Raw genomic sequence first — 21043 nt, forward strand, 5'->3', positions numbered from 1 at the left:
AGATGTCTTACCCAAACCACATGCTCACAATGTCAGGCTTAACATGGCGGCTGGTCCTCAGCAAGAGGTTTTTCTATATTTAATTGTTTCCCTTAAACAATATGAATATCACAGGGTGGAGAATACAGTGACGGGGTGAAGACCGTAACAGGGTTGAGGAGACACTTTCATTTCAATGTTAATTTGTTTTAATTAATGTGAAATTAAATCTAAGACTAAACCAAAACACTTCTTTATTTCAATAAAACATTTAGACATTGATCACACTGAGATGACATTAAACTTCATTAAACCAAACTACAGTCAGAATTCAGAACAGTGAAGTGCTGCAGGTAACTGGAGCGTTAGTAACCTTTACAAATGCTGATAAAGGCCTGTGTTCCCGAATATACTGCTGAACAGAACCTACAGTGAACAGGAGCAACAGCTACATCATGACTAAACCTTTATTTTCTGGAACATCAAGAAAAACTGCAGCAGAAAACTTAATGTCTTCTAAATGAAAATTCTTAATAATAATAATAATAATAATAATAGAATTATACAGCCAGACGGGCTGCTCTGTGCTCTGAGTATTTCAGAAACTGCTGATCTACTAGGATTTTCACGCACAGCCATCTCTAGGGGAGGAAATATCCAGTGAGTGGCAGTTCTGTGGGCGCAGATGCCTTGTTGATGCGGTCAGAGGAGAATGGCCAGACTGGTTCCAGCTGATAGAAAGGCGACAGTAACTCAAATAAGCACTCGTCACAACTGAGGTCTGCAGAAGAGCATCTCTGAACACACAACACAGCCAACCTTGAGGCGGATGGGCTACAGCAGACCACCAGATATTCCTCAACCTTTTGACAGCTGAAGCCTCTTTATCTCTAATATTAATATGAATTCTGCCCTTAATGACCTCCTCTCTAACGTTGGCTAATTGTCACATGACATTGAGATGAGCAAATGAACTGTTTACATAATTAAAGTCTTTTTTCACTTCACATGTTCTGATTTGATCAGCTTTAACTCATGATGAAACTCGTGACACATTCAATATAAAATCTGCTGCTGATACGGGCGCCATGTCTGAGATAAGATTGTGTCACAGTTTCAGTGGAAACACTGCTTCAAATATTCTCTCAGTGACTAAATAAAGTTATAGTCAGTATATATTTACTGAAATGTTCATGACAAATTAGGAGAATATCTCAATCCTGTTATGGTTGAGTGTGATGGGGTTGTGTCTATAAAACAAAATGGCCGCTGCTGCTCGTGTGGTTTAAGAGAGAAGGTCCACATGGCAGCAGTTAAACTAGAATATGTCATATTGTTTGGACATTAAGAAAACAATCATACTCCATCTTAGTTTTAGGTTACAGGGTTGAATTGTTAAGCTTGACCGTACCCTTCCTTACCATAGTAAACCTCAAAGAAATTAAATGAATGAAAATATATCTTGCCTTCTTTTGCACCGTGCTGTTAAAAAGAGCTGAATGATGTCACTTCCTGTCTGTGATGTAATAATACAAATAAATTGCTATAGGTGGAACAATGCTAGCGTAATAGGGTTGAGTTTATATTGAGGGACAAACCTTTGTAGCCTGTTTTTTATGAAAAAAAAATTGTATTTTTTATTTTATTTGTATTTATCACAAGAAAAGAACTCGAATAAATAGTTGTAATACTGAAAAAAATGTAGACACTGTGTGCATTTTATTTATTTGTTTCTTCATGCAATTTCAGAGAAGTGCCTCGGGTATATGACAGATAGCTTTGGTTTGTGACAGAAATGTTGAAAGTTCTCCCAGTTCTTCTTCTTTCCCACCACACATTTATGCATGTGTAAATAATGCTCCACAGTTCCACAATCATTCCTCTGACTGTTAAATCACATGTGAATCTCTTATAGCCTCATTCACTTACTGCTTCAAGAAATCCAAGAGGCAAGGGCTGGGACAAATGCAGTGTTTAGTTTACATCCACTAACATGGCCAGCAGGCCTCACTGATCTGGGCTACATCACTGTGTAAATGTTTTCTGTGTTGGGTTGAATTTATTTGAACCCTTTCAGAAACACGAGTCAGATGTGCTTCAGGCATTAGTGATGAGCCAGTCTAGATCAAACACAATGACTCTGTGGTAGAAGACTGAGAACCTGTCTTACTTCTGTCCTCACAGATAAAACTAAACAGAATGCTACAAACTTAAAGCAGGACTTCCAGGACTCAGAGAAATAAACAACTGTTAACTGAAGTGAAAGCACAAGCGGCCGGCACTTCTGTTGACATACAGTACATGAAGGGCTCTGTCCATAAGAGCAATAGCCTTGACCCCCCACTTCTGTGTTCTGCTCAGTTGGCTTCAGCTCTTCTGTGACTTTTCTTGACGACTCAGCATCATTCTACACTTTTTGTACAAGCAAGCTTCCCCTGAAAGTAGATTTTATTCATTTTTATTTAAGGCTTAGTGCTTTCTACCCATACATATATATACATATTATACATATATTTATACCTGATCACTGATCTTCTGCTCTTTCCATCACCCTGTGTCTTGCAAGAAGTGTCCACTTTGGATGCTGTGTCCAAGCTGCTTTTTGTATCTCCATCTAAGTGAGACAAAACAACCAAACATAAAAACTATATTGAGTTAAACTAAACAAAGTTAAATTTTCATGTTTGTATTTTCCCTACCATTTTTACCTTAAAATTTCTAGAGTAACGTATTTTTTGGGGGAACTCGGGAAATAAAATATTTACAGGAGTTCCCGGATGACAAAGTTCTAGACATTTCAACACTTAAAACAAATTAAGGCTTTGATTTATTTTAATTTTTTTTCGGAGAGAGAGAGAAAGAAAGACGGAGAATGCAAAAAAAAAAACTAGTTCAATAGAAAACAAATAGATTGATGCATGCAGAAAACCATTTCTGCGCAGTTCCTGAGAACCTCAGCAGAAAAAACATACACTGCTCATGCATTGTGAGACTGGCGTAATAGCCTTCAATGCTGAGGTGTCTGCACACAGTGGGTTTGCATGTCAACTTTAATCACCAGATAAAACTAAAGTTTAAATAATATGATGATTTTATTTTGACTGAGCTTGGCTCCTGTAAGATAGATTGTTTTGTATGAAGCAGAAAGGAGAAATGTAATTCTTGGCCACCTAGTCAGGTCTCAGACAACAGATAATTCTATAAAAAGATTAAATTAATATTCATTTAAAAAATATTTCCTAGATGATCTTAACAAATCACACCAGTTGAGTCTTGGTTCCCAGTTACTGTTTCCAGTTAAGGGGGAGCCATGCTAGGTTGATCACTTACTGGAGTGATGACCAGTCCTCATCCTGGAAAACCAATGTTCCTAAGAGTTTGGCTCACAGCTGCCCACACATCTGCTTGATAGCTTTAGGTTGTTGATCGGCAGGTATAACTGTGCTGGACTGGAACTGGAGTCAAAATGCAATCAGGACTAGATGGCATCCAATACTGCAAAGAAGTATGTTAATAGCATAAACACAAAGTTTAAAAAGATGATGTCATTTTTTTTTCAGCAAGCAAAGACTAACAACGAGTCAGTGCAGAACCAATAATCTGATAACACAGGATAAAAAGTGAGACAAAAAATAATTCAGTCAAATAACACAGAGGTGTGAAGAGAAGTTGATTAACATGTTAAATTGATAAACTGTTGATACACTCATGTCATTGACAAGTTGTGACAATATTAGTAATGGGTTAATCTATTTTTTCAAAGTTTAAACGTTAGCGTTAGGGCAATATGATTAACTCAATATGAAAAGCACACTTTCATTATATAAATATATATATTAAATTGTTTGTGAGATCGACAATAATTCATCACGTAACGATAGTTTAGACTAGAGCGTATTACATCAGATCTGCTGCTATTCAAATATTTTTCCTTTGCAGTAACGTTAAATACACCTGTCATTGCGTACGTTGATCACATAAACAGCAACAAACAAACATGATACATCTAATTAACACCAAATTACATGAGTTTAAATAGATCGCCTAAGTCGCCAGTTTACTGCTCACTCATGATTCAAGCGAATCACTACAATGGGTGTAACTGAACACAGATCAATTCTCAACTATTTATTTCTAATTTAATACAGAACTCAACTATTAACTCATATTTGAAAGGCTAAACTTACCTGGTTAAGCAGACATGAGAAGCGAGCAGCAGCTGAAGCAGAATCCAGCAACGTCATGGTCAGAATTTATCATGTTATAAAGACGACCGAAATTACTTTATTTAATGCCTGTAAACTGATGTATTTTATCGCCAGGTGGCAGACACACAATTCATGACAAAAATACCACATTTACTGTATTTCACACACACACACACACTGTAAAATACTGTAAATTAACTACTCTATATAAACTGTAATTAATTATCTAGTAAAAAAAGACATACTGTTTTTTTTTTGTTAAATAAAAGCAAATTTGAAGAGGCTGATTAAATAAGACAAAATAACAAAACATTGTTTCATTGGTTTTTTTAATTTAATATGTTTACTTATAATGTAATACATAATGTTTACTGAATTGTTTTATTATTTTATAATTTTTATATGTTCATATTATAATCATTATACTTTAAGAAAAATCATAGGTCTTCGGAAAAAAAAACATCCTATACTACAGTGATCTAAATTATTTATTGACAAAATCAAAAATATCCTATAACATAGGGAAATTCCATAAAAAAAAAACACACAATCTAATCACAGTCTAATAATTCTAAAAATCTAAATCAGATTCTAAACACAAAGTGGAAATTTTAAAATCCTATATAGGACAAAGTGAAAAATTCAGAATGTCCATTAGAATTTTAGGAATCCTTTAAGATCCAATAGGATCCTAAAGGATAAACTGAAATTCCAATAAGATTTTTTGACAAGGGAAATATTTTAACACAATTTTGAAAAAGATCCTCAATCTTTAATTAGAAAGTTATATTACAAAACTTAAATCACAGCATACACTATGGCTAATTTATTTTTTATTTTTTTGTCTTACAAATGTTTAGATTAAGGGTTTAGATCAACTCCTAATACTGAATGTCTGTGTGTCTGTGTATGTGAAAAAGTGGAAAACGAGGGAGAAATGTATAAATAAGCCATGACTGCAACAGTAAGTGGCAAAAAAAGCTAAACAAAAAGACCTTTATTTTGGCGCGGCGTGTGATGTCATAAGGCTGCGTCGCTCCTGGACTGTGATATGACTGGAAAGAGGTTTGTTTTGAAGCTTTTACATGAATATAAAACGATTGAATAAAGTTTCAGGTTTTCACCCGATGCTAAATTATGTACCTGCTATTGCAGGGCTGATAGTGGAAAAAATTCCTGAGCCTGAACTTTTTTTCCTTGCCCCTGAGGTGAGTAGGGGTGGGGGTACTATGTATGCAACGCACTTTTAACACATAACTTGTGGGCCCCTGGGCCCAAATATATTTACAGCCTATGTGTAACCCTGATCATCATTATTGTCAAGTGGCTCTTTTAAGACACATGCCAGTAATGTCAGTGACACATGCCAGTGTCAGTGATCTTGTGACATGTGCCAGTAGGTGTCAGTATAAGCACGTTATAAGCACATTAATCTTATAAGTCTCTTTGCTTTAATATTTAAAAATCATTAGGCAAATGACACCTGTTATCTTACATGCATATATGTTATGAGTTTTCAACATGCATTTTATTATAACTTTTTAAAGGATATTATTTAAAATACCTTAAAATGAAAATAAGTTAAATAATAAAATAAATGAATGAATTAAAAACATAGAGAAGTCCATATTGTAGGGAACAAAGAAACTGCCAGGATGCAATAATATACAGTACAACAGATAAGTGTAACCCCTCCCATACATAAGCATGCCACAATAAATTTGACTGACATGTACTGTCAAATGACTATATTACGTACGGAAGTATGACTACGAATACATAAAATAAATGCGTTTAAATTAAAACATCGTGGAGTAGCTCAGCAAATAAACTAACTTGCGACGCGATAAATTAGGTTAAATGTCGCGTATTGATTAAATATGGTTTTGCTCGTGTTAATTAATGTCATAAGCTTCGCCGGGTGTCCATGTCACTGCAGTGACATGCAGCGCGACACTCTGAGTGACACAGGTCGCTACACATGCCACTAGCGAGTGACACATGACAGTGGAAAACCGGACGTGCCACCGGAAGTGTCACTACACTCAGTGGCATGTGCCAGTGTCATCTGTACGTCAGATGTCGTGTCACTCCATGTTAAAACTGCTACTGTGAATCCGCGTTCAAGCACACACAATAAGCTAAAACTCGCCCCAAGCACCGGCAAAAACAAATAACAATGAATGTGTCGAGGAAAGAGTAAGGACATATCTTAATTATTTATTAATAAACTTATTCTGAGTCAGTGTCGCAAAGATCCTGACTGGCAATCTCCTCTTGGACTCGCCTTTAGAGAGAAATTCATCTTTACGGATTACATGAAGGAGTTTTTTTTGTTTTCGATTTGTTTTATTTCGTTAAGTAATAATTTAAAGCTTTCTATAAATATATTTATTATGTCTGTGAGGCATATACATTTTGCTTCATTTTGTTAAGCGCTCCTGTTCAAAAACCAGACGACAGAAAGCGCATAATTTTGGTTTTCTTTATTTTATAAAAACGCTGAAACGTTTTTTGATGTATTACTCGTACTTTGTGAGCAAAAATGACGGATAACTTTAAATTGCTCCCACTGAAAAAATGCAAATGATTGCTCTGGCGCCTCGATGTCCTGCAAGCTTTTTAAAAGCAAACTATGCGCCTAATAGCACACATTCTTTAACGTTTAAGCTACCATTGTTTTATACTTGAACTGTTTTATATCTTTTATTTTAGGCAAGTCGTGATGATCTGAGAAGGCAAACTGATCAAACAGACAATGAGGGTCTTCCGCTGGGCGCTGTTCGTTAAAAAAAAATTATTTTTAACGAATAAAAAATGCTCCAAACGTTTTTCTAAATAAGCCGAATAAAAAACGAAACTAAATATAAACACTTTGACATTAGGCTACATACAAAACTGAACTCTTTCATAGCTGAAACACTAAGTTGTTTAAGGAGAAGGGGGAAATATATTTTTGTCCCGTCTATTTCTTCACCGTTATTTCGAGAATAAACCCAGCGTAAATATGCAGATGTCATTCCCAAAACATATCAGCGTTTATGTGCCGAAAACGAAAGTTTCATACAAATTCTGAATGGATTATAACCTGGAAAGTGCAAAGCACGCTCCTCTTATTATCACTAAATGCGTCACTAATCTTAGTTCATAGAGATCTCACAAAGATCCGTTATAATTTATAAAGCTCTCTAAATTACACAATTAATCAGTAGCAGTGAGTGAATTCTGTGAATCTAGAGAAATGACAGATCAATATCCGTGAACCTGATTTTTTTTCCCCCGCAGCCACAGTACGCCGGAAATCCGGCGTGGTGCCGGAACGCTATCACCCCTGCTATTGACAAAAAAAATTTAAACTCTTTATACAACGTAATACTCCCAGTAATGAGAGCTATTGTTTGAATAAAGCAACACAAAAGTCTGAGTTATAATGAAAGTTTAATTTATTAAACAGCATAATGTCATTCCATTCTAAGTATACATCACTATATATAAAAAATAGAGAACTAGTTTTGGTAGGGTCATTTGTGGCATTTTGTTTCTTAATCAGACTTACTCTTTTACCTGATTTATTTTTGTTAATTACTCTCGTACAAACAAACTGATAAAGCAAGTGTTGAAGACAGGGATGTACCGACACACCAAAGGCACGGTTCGATTCGGTTCATGGTTTTGGAGCCACGATACGGTTCGGTTTCTGTTTGCTGTGGGGTTAGGGTTGATGTCATGTTAACAGCAATGCTAAGGGACAATAGATTCACTTAATAACAAGAACATCTTAACTTTTTCTTTATTAACTTTGTCATCACATTTTTGGTACAGTCAGGATACCAGAGTAAACAACTAAAATTAAATAAATACCTCCAATATAGACTAGTCAGAAAAAAAAAACTATTCTCTTTAGTGCAGCCATCTTAACTAAGTAAACTAAAATAAAATAATTGCAGTGTAGACTAGTGAAAGATCTTCTTTAAAAACACCATAATATCCACATTCTCCGATGAGAGGCTGGATCTCTGCTGACACAAAAGCTCATTTTTGATTATCTATGGTTTCAGTTAGATATAGGTTTCCGTTTAAATTAATGAAAAATATACATATAATGTGTTTGTTAAGTGTTTTTACATGACATATTCACCAGTAAAATACATTGCAGTTGTGTCTGAAACTAATGTTAGGGTTGTAGCCGGCTGTATGTTTGCCTCCCGGGGGCTGTTCCAGAAAGCAGGTTATGTGACATACACGGGTAAGTTTGAGAGTAAGTAGGTGGATAGCCTCAACTTTGGTTACAAAATCGGAGGTAACTTCTGGGTATGTTAAGTAGCCATAGTAACTTACTCTCTGAAGATAACCTGCTCCGGAGCAGGTTATGTTCAGAGAGTAAGTTGCTATGTTTCAGAGTTTGTCTGTTTCAGAGAGTTTACTGAGCATTGCGTGCTCTTTTGATGAGAATATTTATGGATGTGGACACACAGATACAAGTTTTTTCGTTGTGAGAGGGTTATAAGTGCATAGTTTTTTTCATAACCAAATTCATAATGTTAATGTATTTAACAAACCTTTTTGAAATCAAATGTGACAAACCGCGGGTCTGCGCTTACCATAAAAAAACATTTAGTGCAGCTCTTTGTATAGGCGTCAGGGCATTTTAGGCAACTGTACAATGTGGCAGTAGGACCACCTGTACAGTACGCGTTGCACTGAACTGATTTTTACACTTTTGTACAGTTCCTTGGTCATACATTACTGCGTATCATTACACAGATGATACAGAGCACGGGAATAGCGTAGTGGACAGTGCGTCAATAAAGAACAATGGAGCGCGTTCGAATCTCACTTTCAGATCTTGTGTTTTTTCTCTCCTTCTGCACCCTCACATTTTTCTGTATAATATTATAAGTGGCAGCTTTGTCTTTTGTAGGAAAATATATCTTTAATTTAAGATGTAGGATGTCGTTCTTATATATACATTCACGCACACACACCTACATTTTTTAATATAATATTTTTTTCAGGGTTTCTAAATGCTATTGTGTGCATTAATTGCAGCCGATTTTAAAGCTCCATCAGTCACTAAAGGACACTGATAATATAAAATTTGTCCAAAGTATAAATGTGCAGGTACAATCTATCTATCCTTAATCTTTTGGTGTTTCAACTATTAAACTCATTACTGCTTCCACTTACCAGCTCATCACACACCCCACCTCATCACTATGTTGAGGCTAAATGGCTGATTTTCAGGAAGTGTATAATACAAATATAGTAAAAAATTATTATGTATTATAAAATAGAATCATTAGTGGGCACTACATTGTTACTTGCTGGAGGACAAAAGATACCCTTTTCTGCCTTATACGATGACACGTACCTGCAGCCTGACCCAGAGGAAATCTTAGTGACCCAAGCAGACAAAACAGATGGAAGAGTGCTAAAAAAATATAATTAGTCAAAAAACTATTTTAATCAAATAGTTTGATCTGTTCATTTCTTCATTTCCTGAAATAAAATGAATTATTTTGCACACTGCTTTATACACACACCTTTCAACGTGTAACATATTTTTCATATACATTTCTCACCTTAAGTTGATGCTCATGTGACTTTATCTTTGAAGATGGACCTTATACAGCTACTTTAGAATTTAAATATGTAGATAAAAGATTTTGTGATCCAAGAGTAATATTCAAATATGGAAAAGTGCAGAAAATTCTTACACTGCTTGTTAGTTGAGGCAGAAGGAACTTCGTCTGCATGCAAAATAAAAAGAACCTAAAGCCATCTGACAACAATCACTTACAACAGTGACAGAGTGTGTGGTTTAAGTCAAAAACTCAACCACTGAAAAGCCTTTATTATAGGACACAGCAGTTAGACAGGCCTCTTTCTATTAGCTGCATGACAGAAAGAATATTCTAGAGTGTTAAATAAAGAGCTCCAGTAATTAAATATTACCTTTTATGATAATGTTTCTGTGTTTAATGACTTTGGACAGAGTTCTAGCTCCAGAAAGATTACAATTTCTATAAGCCTTATTAGTCAATACACATATTGTGGCCTTAAGAAATTAATGGCAAGAAAAATAAATGCATGAATGGTTACACAACATACTCAAAAAGGATGTTAAAGAGTAGTTTAATTTATCATTACAATAAAATGGAGGGTGGCATGTGTAATTTAATGAACTAATAAATTTTCTTATTATTTATTTTTTATTTTCTTATCTATTTCTTATTCTTTATTTCTTTCCTTCGTTGAAGCAGATGTGTAATCTCTGTGTTTAAAACCTCCAGCTTCGCCTCTGTAAAGTGCGTTGCCCTTTTTTTCTCACCGTGACTTTCTATGGTGACTCGTGAATTCAGCGATCTACTGAAAATGCCTTCAGGTGTGGGCCGTGCACGCGCATTAACCCGCGGTTATCTTCAGCAGGTTGATTTAACTAACTCTAGTCACCTGTTTTGGAACCAACATACTCGCGGTAAGCAGGTTTTGGGTAAATCAACCGAGAGTTTAGGGTTTAGCAGATGGTAAGTTAACCCAGCTTTCTGGAATACCCCCCTGGACTATTTATACAACCATTTCACCACAGTTTGTTATCCCGTCGTTTGTCCTTGTTGTCTTTCCTGCTGCAGTATTCCCAGTAAGTCTGATATTCGAGTTTTGATTCTTGAGCCTTGTCTCTGTTTTATGTTTCTTGTTTTGTTATTTATTTGTACTTTAAGCACCTTGTTTAACTGTTGATGTGCACTGTAAATAAACCGCACTTGGATCCGCACCTTTCTGTTTTTTTTGTTCTGTTTTGATCACGCTAAAACGTGACAGCGGTATGCATTACCATTGTTAATAAAATTCGTAATAGCGAAACTGCATATTGTTATTACTATTAAAACGTAGCCTATATTACTGCCTTAGGTCAGTAACTTAGGCAGTAATGCAAAGTAATTATAAATGTGAATAAATAGCCTAAATGAAAGAAACAAGAGACCAATATCAGTCACCAGGTCTAGTGCCCCCCTATGGATTCAAAGTGCCCCCTCAGTTTTGACTTCCTGGCGCCGGGCCTGACCTGTAGACAAGAATGAGCTGATCTGAACACAGCAGCATCCTGGAGGACACTTCATCAACATCAATGATGACACTGATGAAGACTGAGACACACATGCACGCACGCACACGCACGCACACACACATGCACACATACACACACATGCACACACACACGGACATGCACACACGCAGACACATACGGACACACACGCGCATACACATGCACGCACACACACACACACACACACACACACTTTCACTCTTAAACACAGCTACACACTCTCAAACACACACACACATACATCACTGCTGCAAACTGCTCCAGCAGAGGATTCTGGATAAATCTCTTGTCAGTCTTCAGCTCAGTTTCACTGATGATCCAGAATAATCAAGCCAAAACCCAGCACAGAGCGGCTCAGTGAATGTGGTCTGGACTGAGTGGATGAGGCTCATTGTGTCTCTATAGATGTTGTAGAAGATCAGAGTTCCTGCACTGTGATCCACAAACACTCCTATTCTCCTACTGAGCGGCTTCACTGGGAGATCAGTGTGTGTGTCATTGTGACTGAATGAGAAACTGGAGGAAGAGCAGCTCAAACTCCAGGATTGAGTATTATGTCCAAACTCACACTCAACACTTCCCTTCCTCCAGATGCTCTTATATGACACTGATATCCACACACCATAATCTCCACTCCAGTCAATCTCCCAGTAACAGCGTCCACACACACTCTCTCTGCACAACACCTGAGGATAATAACCATTAAATCTGTGTGGATGATCAGGATACGGCTGATTCTCTCTCACACTCTTCACCTCTCTGTTCTCCTCAGACAAAATGAGTTGAGTGTGTGCTGTGTTTGGATCCAGAGTGAGGAAACAGACATCTGAACACAAGAACACACACATTTATAACCACAGCTGTGTGTGTGTGTGTGTGTGTGTGTGTGTGCATTTGTGAGTGTTTGTGGGCGTATCTGTCTGTGTGTGTGTGAGAGAGAGGGAGAGTGTGTGTGTGCGCGCACATGTCCACTGGTGTGTGTGTGCATGTGCTTGTGTGTGAGTGCGCGCATGTGCTTGTGTGTGTACATGTGTGAGTTTGTGTGAGAGTGTGTGTGTAGTCCTACATTTGTGCAGTCCTGCTGTAATCCTCGTGTGTCCTCCATGATCCAGACTGTAAACACACACAGATGGAGAGAATGAGCTGTTTAGTTTCCCCCTCAGCTAATAAGCTAAAGCTAGCACTGAGCTGCTCAGCTACACGCTCCAAACTCTTGAGCTAAAACACACAACACTTGTTGGTTGAGCCGGGATGCACAATGAATGTAACACAGTGCGTTCTTTTCCTCTGCTGTTGGTGAAGCGAGCGCAGATACTGCTCATGTTGATGGAGACACCCTGCTGCAACATTCATTTATTACAGTGATCACACTTAGCTTTGCCATCGTTCTTCAGCACATGCAGCCTTTGAGCACATGTTGCAGTCCATCTCTAAACTATGTTCAGATTATTAAAGCTGCTCGCCAGCGCCCAAGTTCCTGACAGATAAGCAAGTGAAAAATACACATGTGTACACAGAGAAGAGGAATCCAGTTGTTGATTTTAGAACAAGAGTCTGAACATTAATCCAAGTGTCTGATTCCAGAATCGGAATCCATCTTCAATCCCCAACCCTATTCCTGACCTGATATTGTAGGATTCTTCAGCAGAAATGGAGGAAGAAGTTTCTCTGCTCAGCTCAAATGCTGAAACTGTACAGTGTGTCCCGCTTAATGTCACTGTAACTGAGCCAATACACTCCAACATTTACAGAGGAGATTCATTTCACACTCAATGATTTGCTCTTCATAGACATGACTGGAATACTCTACAAGCTGTATCTTCTGTCTGTCCTCACCCCATAACCCTCACAGAAAACTGAAGCTGATCACAAAAGAGCTTTCTAGTGTCTTTTTAAAGCCATTCAGTGTAAAAGCACAAGGCCATTGATGCTCCACATACTTGAGTTTGTCCAGTGTGTAGTTTGGATCCTCCAGTTGTTCAGAGAGCAGCTTGACTCCTGAATCTCCTGGATGATTGTAGCTCAGATCCAGCTCTCTCAGGTGTGAGGGGTTTGAAGTCAGAGCTGAAGACAGAAAACCACAGCCTTCCTCTGTCACCATACAGCCAGACAATCTACAAACACAGCAATAGTCCACATCACACAGTTGGACAATCACACATCTCTTTGTGTTGTGAAGATGCTGACTGCTGTTTCTGCTCATGTCAACAGCAGTGATAAACACACACATCCTGATCAGCTCTCCTTATTGATCGAGCCCTCGCATCAGCAAACACACACACACACACACACTCACACACTCAACAAGGACTCGACATCATCTGTAGAAGTGTACAGAGCAAAGACATTGTTCATAATACACCACATCAAGCTGTAAAGTCTGCTGTGAGGAGAAAGAAGACACACTTGAGCTCAGAAGATCATCTTAAAGTCATGTATAAAACACAACAGGAAATGAGCTGATTTCATCATTTATATTGTGATTCTGTTGTGGATTAAAACAAAATGAGCTCAGACAAACACAAAGCCGCTCTCTTCATGTGTTCATCACCTGACCCACAGTCACATTCAAACTGATGCTCCATTAGGGGACTTTTATTCTGTCAGGAGAGAAACACCTGATCAATATTCATGACTGCTGACTCTCCTTCACATTCAGCCTTTACCAGATATTGTTTTAGATGAGCGAGTAATCAGGATTATTTCACACACTTTATCATGAGACTTTTATTTGTTTTCAAGAAACTGAAACTGCACAAATATGAGAGCAGCTCAAACCTTCAGCAGGACACAAAACAGCTTGACTTTAGCGTTTAACTCTGCTGCTTTCACACCTCCAGATCCACTGTTCTGCTCTGAAACAGGATTAACACTGCTATAATGTTTATTTGTGTTCTTGCTGCGCTTCACTTTCACACAGAAATGTTGAATGTCGACATCCACAGACAGACACAACCTGGTAAAAGTTTTCAAACAGTGAACTGAGACTGCAACTATTAGTGAAATCTATATTAAAGCTCTTCAAATATGATTTAGATTTACAGTAATTGTTTTTCATGTTTAAATCTGATTTATTCTTGTGTTTAAAGCGTTTGTCATTCCTCTACTTCAGTGTCTCAGACTCATTCAGAAATGATTATTAAATGCTGGATTAATGCACAAGAGAGTTTGGCGAACACGTTTTACACCATTTCAAATATATATTATATGTGCGGCTGTATAAGTCACATACAGCGCTCAGCATAATGGAGGACAGCCCATTCTGAAAACAAACACTTTCCTCCATTTCTCAGTCAATATAGGCACTGTATTCTGCTGCATTTAAACAGAACACATTTATTAAACAGATTTATTCATGACAATCATATTTTAGTCACCAAACATATTCAGAAATTTAAAGATAATACAATTCAATTCAGGCTAAATATTGCTATTTCTTCCACTGTTTTGCTTCTCTTGTTTTTTCCTCTTTTTTATTTGTATTTAATATTTTTCTATAACACATATATTTGATTTAAGTGCACTAGTTTTTGGACCATTATCCTGAGTTATTTTGTTAGATGAGCTCCAGATTTGGCTAATCTATTGTATATGCACAAATATAATACTGTAGAGCTTCCTATTAAAATATGAATGTAAAAGAGAGATTAGTGAGGGCTGTACTTATATATGCTGAGCACTGTATATTGTTCACCCAGAGTGTTTACATGGTCACACAGCAGTAACACAACAAGCATTGAGTTTGGGCTAGCTTCTGCAGATGGACATTGCTGTACACTACCCTTGATGGGTGAGTGGGGGAGTGTCTGTTGTCTCTCAGGTGTGAATTATTCATGAGCATTGTCACTCACACATACAGCTGAGATCACCCAAAACAACCTTAACAAAATGTAGATCATTGTAATGTTTTCTCTGAATGAGAGCACAGAATAATTTCACATAATTGTGCAGTAAATATTCTAGTCTACAAGACTGCTTACTCTAAACTCTTGTTCAGGCACATTCAGTCTGGTTTTAGATTCGTATTTCAGCTACATTTGTTTCTCTAAAACCTACTAACCACACATAATATTTATTTCTACAAAACAGATGTCAGGGCATGTCAAAACATCTCAGGGGTCCCAAAACCCCTGAGGGTTAACTACAGGTATAGTATGAGCAGTGTGAAACAGAATTACTGATAAACCATAATTCCTGTTATCTGGGGTTTAGTATCACCCAGGGTTAACATGTTCAAGCATGAAAAGCTCTAATATGAAACTGTCTGACTGTAGTTATTGTAGAGTAGAGAATCATTTACCTCAGTGTCTCCAGTTTACAGTTCACAGTCTTCAGTCCATCAGAGAGAAGCTTCACTCCTGAATCCTGCAGGTCATTGTTACTCAGGTCCAGCTCTCTCAGCACACAGTTTGAGGATTGTAGAGCTGAAGACAAACTCTCACAGCACTGAACAGTGAGTTTACAGCACTGTAGTCTGTGTAGAGGACAGTAAAAGACACTGTATTATTGTGTGTGAGTGTGATGTAATTATTGAAGTGTCCATAATGAGTGATTCCTCCTCATAGGGAAAAGGAAAAGACTCCTTTAACTATTCAGAGTTGCTTTAATTGTCACATGGAGGAAGATCAAACATTTGTATTTCATTATTACATAAACTTTATAAAGATGGGCTGAACATCTGCAGAAACACAGCTCATTTAGAGATGCCCCAAAAACACCAAAGAACACCAATCAATGATCATTTCAGCAGAAATTACACTAAAGAGCAATATTATATCTGATATAAACAGGGTTTCTCATATTTGACTTCACATTACATATGAAATATTCACAATAAATAAACAGAAATAAAACACATCACAGCATATGCTCATTACCTCATCAGACTTTACAGCATTTCACAATGGAAAAGTCATTTGTGGCAGCATTTATTTGATGGAAATGTTTTTATTTTACCTCAGTGTGTCCAGTTTACAGTGTTGACTCTTCAGTCCATCAGAGAGAAGCTTCACTCCTGAATCCTGCAGGTCATTGTTACTCAGGTCCAGCTCTCTCAGCACACAGTTTGAGGATTGTAGAGCTGAAGACAAACTCTCACAGCACTGAACAGTGAGTTTACAGTCCTGTAGCCTGTGTAGAGGACAAAGAGCAACACAATCACAGTAAGAAATGAGCAGTGTTGAGTGTTCATGAGTCCAGTCTACAGCGATAAAAGCAACACTGGAAATAAACTATATATATATATATACTGCTCAAACAATAAAGGGAACACTAAAATAACACATCCTAGATCTGAATGAATGAAATATTATCATTAAATACAAGGAGTCACACTCAAAACTGTAGTGAATTACAGGAATTGCTGACATACTACAGACACATGAGCGTTTTCAGAACAAGAATATTATTTCATTTAAATCTGCTCTTTTATTTATTTATTCATTTATTTAATTATTGAAAGTACATTAAACTTAACTAAAGCTGTATTTCCCCATTTATATGACTGTACTGAATTATTGAACAGATTATTAATAACTAATCAGAGAGCATTTTACTGAGCTCAGTGTAAAGTTTAGTGTTTAGGCCTACAGTAAATGTAATATTACAGGCATGTCTGCAGCGAGACGGCAATACTGTGTCTAAAATTACACTATTTCTCTGATCAGAAAACAAACACAATTATCCAAGAGCAACACTGTGTTAGATTTGAGCAAATACACATCAACAAATGTCCTATTCAGCTGGAGGAGCACAGGGATTTACAGGGATTTGAGTTATTTTCCAGGATAAACTGTAAAGCAAATGAAGTAGATTATTAAATAAGTACAAATGTTGTTTGTGTGAGTAAAAAGTCAAGAAAAGTTTGTTAAATACGTTTAGAAATGCTGAAATAAATGAGCAAATAAGGAAACAGAACACTGTCGCCGCGTCCCCATGCAGTAATATGGTGTATCAGCGATCTCACAGGGGGACGATATGGCCAGCTAAAGATTTTCTGTTAAAGCAGGGCAGTGATTCACTAAACTGATCTGAGTCTTCAGTGCAGACTGATGTGTGTCTTCTGTGATCAATCAATGAATACTCACAGAGCTCTTCTGCAGTTTCTCACAGCTGCTGTCAGTCTCTGTTTTCCCTTAGCTGATGTGTTGAATTTATTACAGTCTAACTCATCCAGCGGCTCCTCTGACATCTCAATCATGTAGGAGATTGTTGAGCAGTGAGCAGGAGAGAGTTCCTCCTCTGAGTGTTTGTCTGATTTCACAAACTCCTGAATCTCTCTGGCCAGAGTCTGATCTTTCACCTCCAGCAGACAGAGGAACAGATTGATGGATCTTTCAGCTGAGAGAGGGTCATGTCTCTTCTTCTGTAACCGTCTAATGCGTCTTTTAGCTGAGGGAGGGTCATCATCCCTCTTGATCTCGTCTTTAATGTACTGTGTGATTCTCCTGATGTTCTCTGAGTTCTCCTCTGTGTGTGTCAGCAGATCCTGGAAGAGTCTCTGATTGGACTCCAGTGAGACGCCCAGCAGGAACCGCAGGAACAGATCCAGATGACCATTACTACTCCTGACAGCTTTAACTACTGCTGAACTGAGCAGAACATACAGAGAGTTCTCAGAGCTGGACTGTAGATATTGATTATATGAATATTCTCTCTCATAAATCACCCTCAGCGGTTCTCTGTTCTCTGTTAAATGGCAGTAAAACACAAAGAAAGCAGCCAGAAACTCCTGAAAGCTGAGATGGATGAAGCTGTAGACTTTCCTCTGATGAATCACAGATTCCTCCTTGAAGATCTCAGTGCAGATCCCAGAATACACTGAGGCGTCAGTGACGTCTATGCCGCTCTCAATCAGGTCCTCCTCATAGAACATCACATTGCCCTTCATCAGCTGTCTGAAAGCCACTTCAGCAAGTTTGAGGATCACTCCGCTGTTGGACTGCAAGAGTTTCTCTGGATCTCTCTCTTCATACTTCTGCTTCCTCATGTTGATCTGAATCAGCAGGAAGTGGATGTACATCTCAGTCATAGTTTGAGGGATTTCTGCACTCACATCTTCTTCCAGGAGCTTCTGAAGCACAGTGGAGGAGATCCAGCAGAAGACGGGTATGTGGCACATGATCTGGAGGCTTCTTGCTCTTCTGATGTGGGAGATGATTCTGCTGGCTTGATGCTCGTCGCTGATTCTCTTCCTGAAATATTCCTCCTTCTGAGGCTCAGTGAATCCCTGAATCTCTGTCAGACGCTTGATGTATCTGGAGGGGATCTGATGGGCTGCTGCTGGTCTGGAGGTGATCCAGATGAGAGCAGAGGGAAGCAGATCTCCTTTCAGGAGGCTCCGCATCAACACAGCCACTGATGAAGATTCAGTCACAGCACAAACTTTCTCCTCATCTGAAAAGTTGAGTGTGATTCTGCTTTCATCCAGACCATCAAAGATGAACACAACTCTACACTGCTCATAAATCTTGGGCTCCAGATCTTCAAGTTCAGGATGAAAGTCCAGCAGAAGTCTGTGAAAACTGTACTGATGATCTCTGATCAAGTTCAGCTCTCGAAATGGAAGCACAAACATGAAATCTACATCCTGATTGGCTTTTCCATCGGCCCAGTCCAGAATAAACTTCTGCACAGAGACGGTTTTCCCGATTCCAGCGATGCCTTTAGTGAGAACAGTCTTGATCTGGGCTTTCTCCTTCTCCATCTTCTCCTCATGTCCTGCTCCAGCTGAGGCTTTAAAGATGTCATTGCAGTAGACTGGAGTGTGTTGTGAGGGTTTTGTTCTGCCTCGTTTCTCCATCTGTAAAACCTCATGTTCTTCATTCACTCCTTCACTCTCTCCTTCTATGATGTAGAGCTGTGTGTAGATCCTGTTCAGGAGGGTTTGAGTCTCTCCATGGTTGATTCCCTCAAATAATCTCTCATACTTGTTCTTCATGCTGGTTTGGTGCTGCTCTTTGACTCTCTGGAGTTCATCATGTTCTGGTTGGAGTGAATCCTGCTGCAGGTCTCCAGTCTGATCATCTCTATCCACACTGCAGGAACAACAACAACACAAAGAATCAATGAGTGTGAGGGTAAAGATTCTCTAGTGAAGCCATGTGTGTTTTCTTTGAACCAGCTAAGACACACTACACAGATTTAATCAGATTTAACTTAAACACCACACACTGATCACTTTAAACACCACACACTGATCACTTTAAACACCGCACACTGATCACTGTAAACACCACACACTGATCACTTTAAACACCGCACACTGATCACTTTAAACACCACACACTGATCACTTTAAACACCACACACTGATCACTGTAAACACCACACACTGATCACTTTAAACACAGCACACTGATCACTCTAAACACCACACACTGATCACTTTAAACACCACACACTGATCACTTTAAACACCGCACACTGATCACTTTAAACCCCGCACACTGATCACTTTAAACACCACACACTGATCACTTTAAACACCACACACTGATCACTTTAAACACCGCACACTGATCACTTTAAACCCCGCACACTGATCACTGTAAACACCACACACTGATCACTTTAAACACTACACACTGATCACTTTAAACACCACACACTGATCACTTTAAACACCACACACTGATCATCACTTTAAACACCACACACTGATCACTGTAAACACCACACACTGATCACTTTAAACACCACACAGTGATCATCACTTTAAACAACACACACTGATCACTGTAAACACGACACACTGATCACTGTAAACACCACACACTGATCACTTTAAACACAGCACACTGATCACTCTAAACACCACACACTGATCACTTTAAACACCACACACTGATCACTGTAAACACCACAAATTGATCACTGTAAACACCACACACTGATCACTGTAAACACCACACACTGATCACTTTAAACACAGCACACTGATCACTCTAAACACCACACACTGATCACTTTAAACACCACACACTGATCACTGTAAACACCACAAATTGATCACTGTAAACACCACACACTGATCACTGTAAACACCACACACTGATCACTGTAAACACCACACACTGATCACTGTAAACACCACACACTGATCACACATCTACTGTTCAAAATGCTGTAAACATTTAACAGTGTTTGTCATTTAATAAATGCAGCACTTCAATAATTTAATTTAATTTATTCACAATTATGCTGGATGCTCACTAAAGACATTTAAAATCTTTTAAGATGAAAATGTGAGAGAGCACAAGCATGAGGACTGAAGCTCCTAGATGACCTGTTCAGCTGCTATAGTGTGTAACATGGTAATGTTGTTTCTTTTACTGTATAATTTTCTGTTCTCGTGTTCCTCTGAATATTGTATTCTGCTGTCTGTAGTTCTGAGGGTTGTTGTGATCTTATACTTGTTAAATGTTTTACCATCAATAAGAAAATAATGATTCTCTGTCATCTCTGCTGTCTAAATCTGTCTGACTGAATATAGTTTTTAATTCACATGATAATCTCCAGATCATACAAGTGTTTGCTCTCAGACAATAATAAAGAGAATATCTGAATACAGTTTCATCCTAAATCAATATCTCTCTCGCCCATAATTATTTATCAGATGAAATGTGTCAAGGCTGGACAATAAGGGCTGCCCGATGGCCCGGGGCCAGCATGCGAGACACTCTGGACAGTATTTGTCCGAGATCGCCAGGATGAGACGGTCTCGGTTCAATTGAGCGGATCGATTGTA

General features: G+C 38.1%; 2 protein-coding genes and 1 long non-coding RNA gene across 5 annotated transcripts in view; 1 reads left to right on the top strand and 2 right to left on the bottom strand.

Moving 5' to 3' along the window:
- Positions 1-21043, top strand: part of LOC101882252 (NLR family CARD domain-containing protein 3-like) — a 305138-nt gene that overhangs the window by 152614 nt on the left and 131481 nt on the right.
- Positions 1601-4595, bottom strand: LOC141381728 (uncharacterized). Its single transcript, XR_012402372.1, has 3 exons — positions 3310-4595; positions 2500-2593; positions 1601-2414 (listed from the first exon to the last, which is right to left on the bottom strand). It is a non-coding gene; the product is annotated as an uncharacterized lncRNA (long non-coding RNA).
- The window catches only part of LOC103910514 (protein NLRC3-like), a 64669-nt gene continuing 53932 nt past the window's right edge, over positions 10307-21043 (bottom strand). For 3 of the 4 annotated variants that reach the window (XM_073947307.1, XM_073947308.1, XM_073947306.1), the window contains 6 exons: positions 17382-19331; positions 16252-16425; positions 15596-15769; positions 13236-13409; positions 12362-12408; positions 10307-12121 (listed from right to left, as the gene is read on the bottom strand). In XM_073947307.1, coding sequence (XP_073803408.1) covers positions 11592-12121; positions 12362-12408; positions 13236-13409; positions 15596-15769; positions 16252-16425; positions 17382-19331 — 3049 coding nt within the window. In that variant the 3' untranslated portion in view covers positions 10307-11591. The remainder of the gene's footprint in view (positions 12122-12361; positions 12409-13235; positions 13410-15595; positions 15770-16251; positions 16426-17381; positions 19332-21043) is intronic. The other variant, XM_073947305.1, reaches the window with a different exon arrangement.

The sequence above is a fragment of the Danio rerio genome, chromosome 4 (assembly GCF_049306965.1).
Source record: "Danio rerio strain Tuebingen ecotype United States chromosome 4, GRCz12tu, whole genome shotgun sequence".
Classification (NCBI taxonomy): Eukaryota; Metazoa; Chordata; class Actinopteri; order Cypriniformes; family Danionidae; genus Danio; species Danio rerio.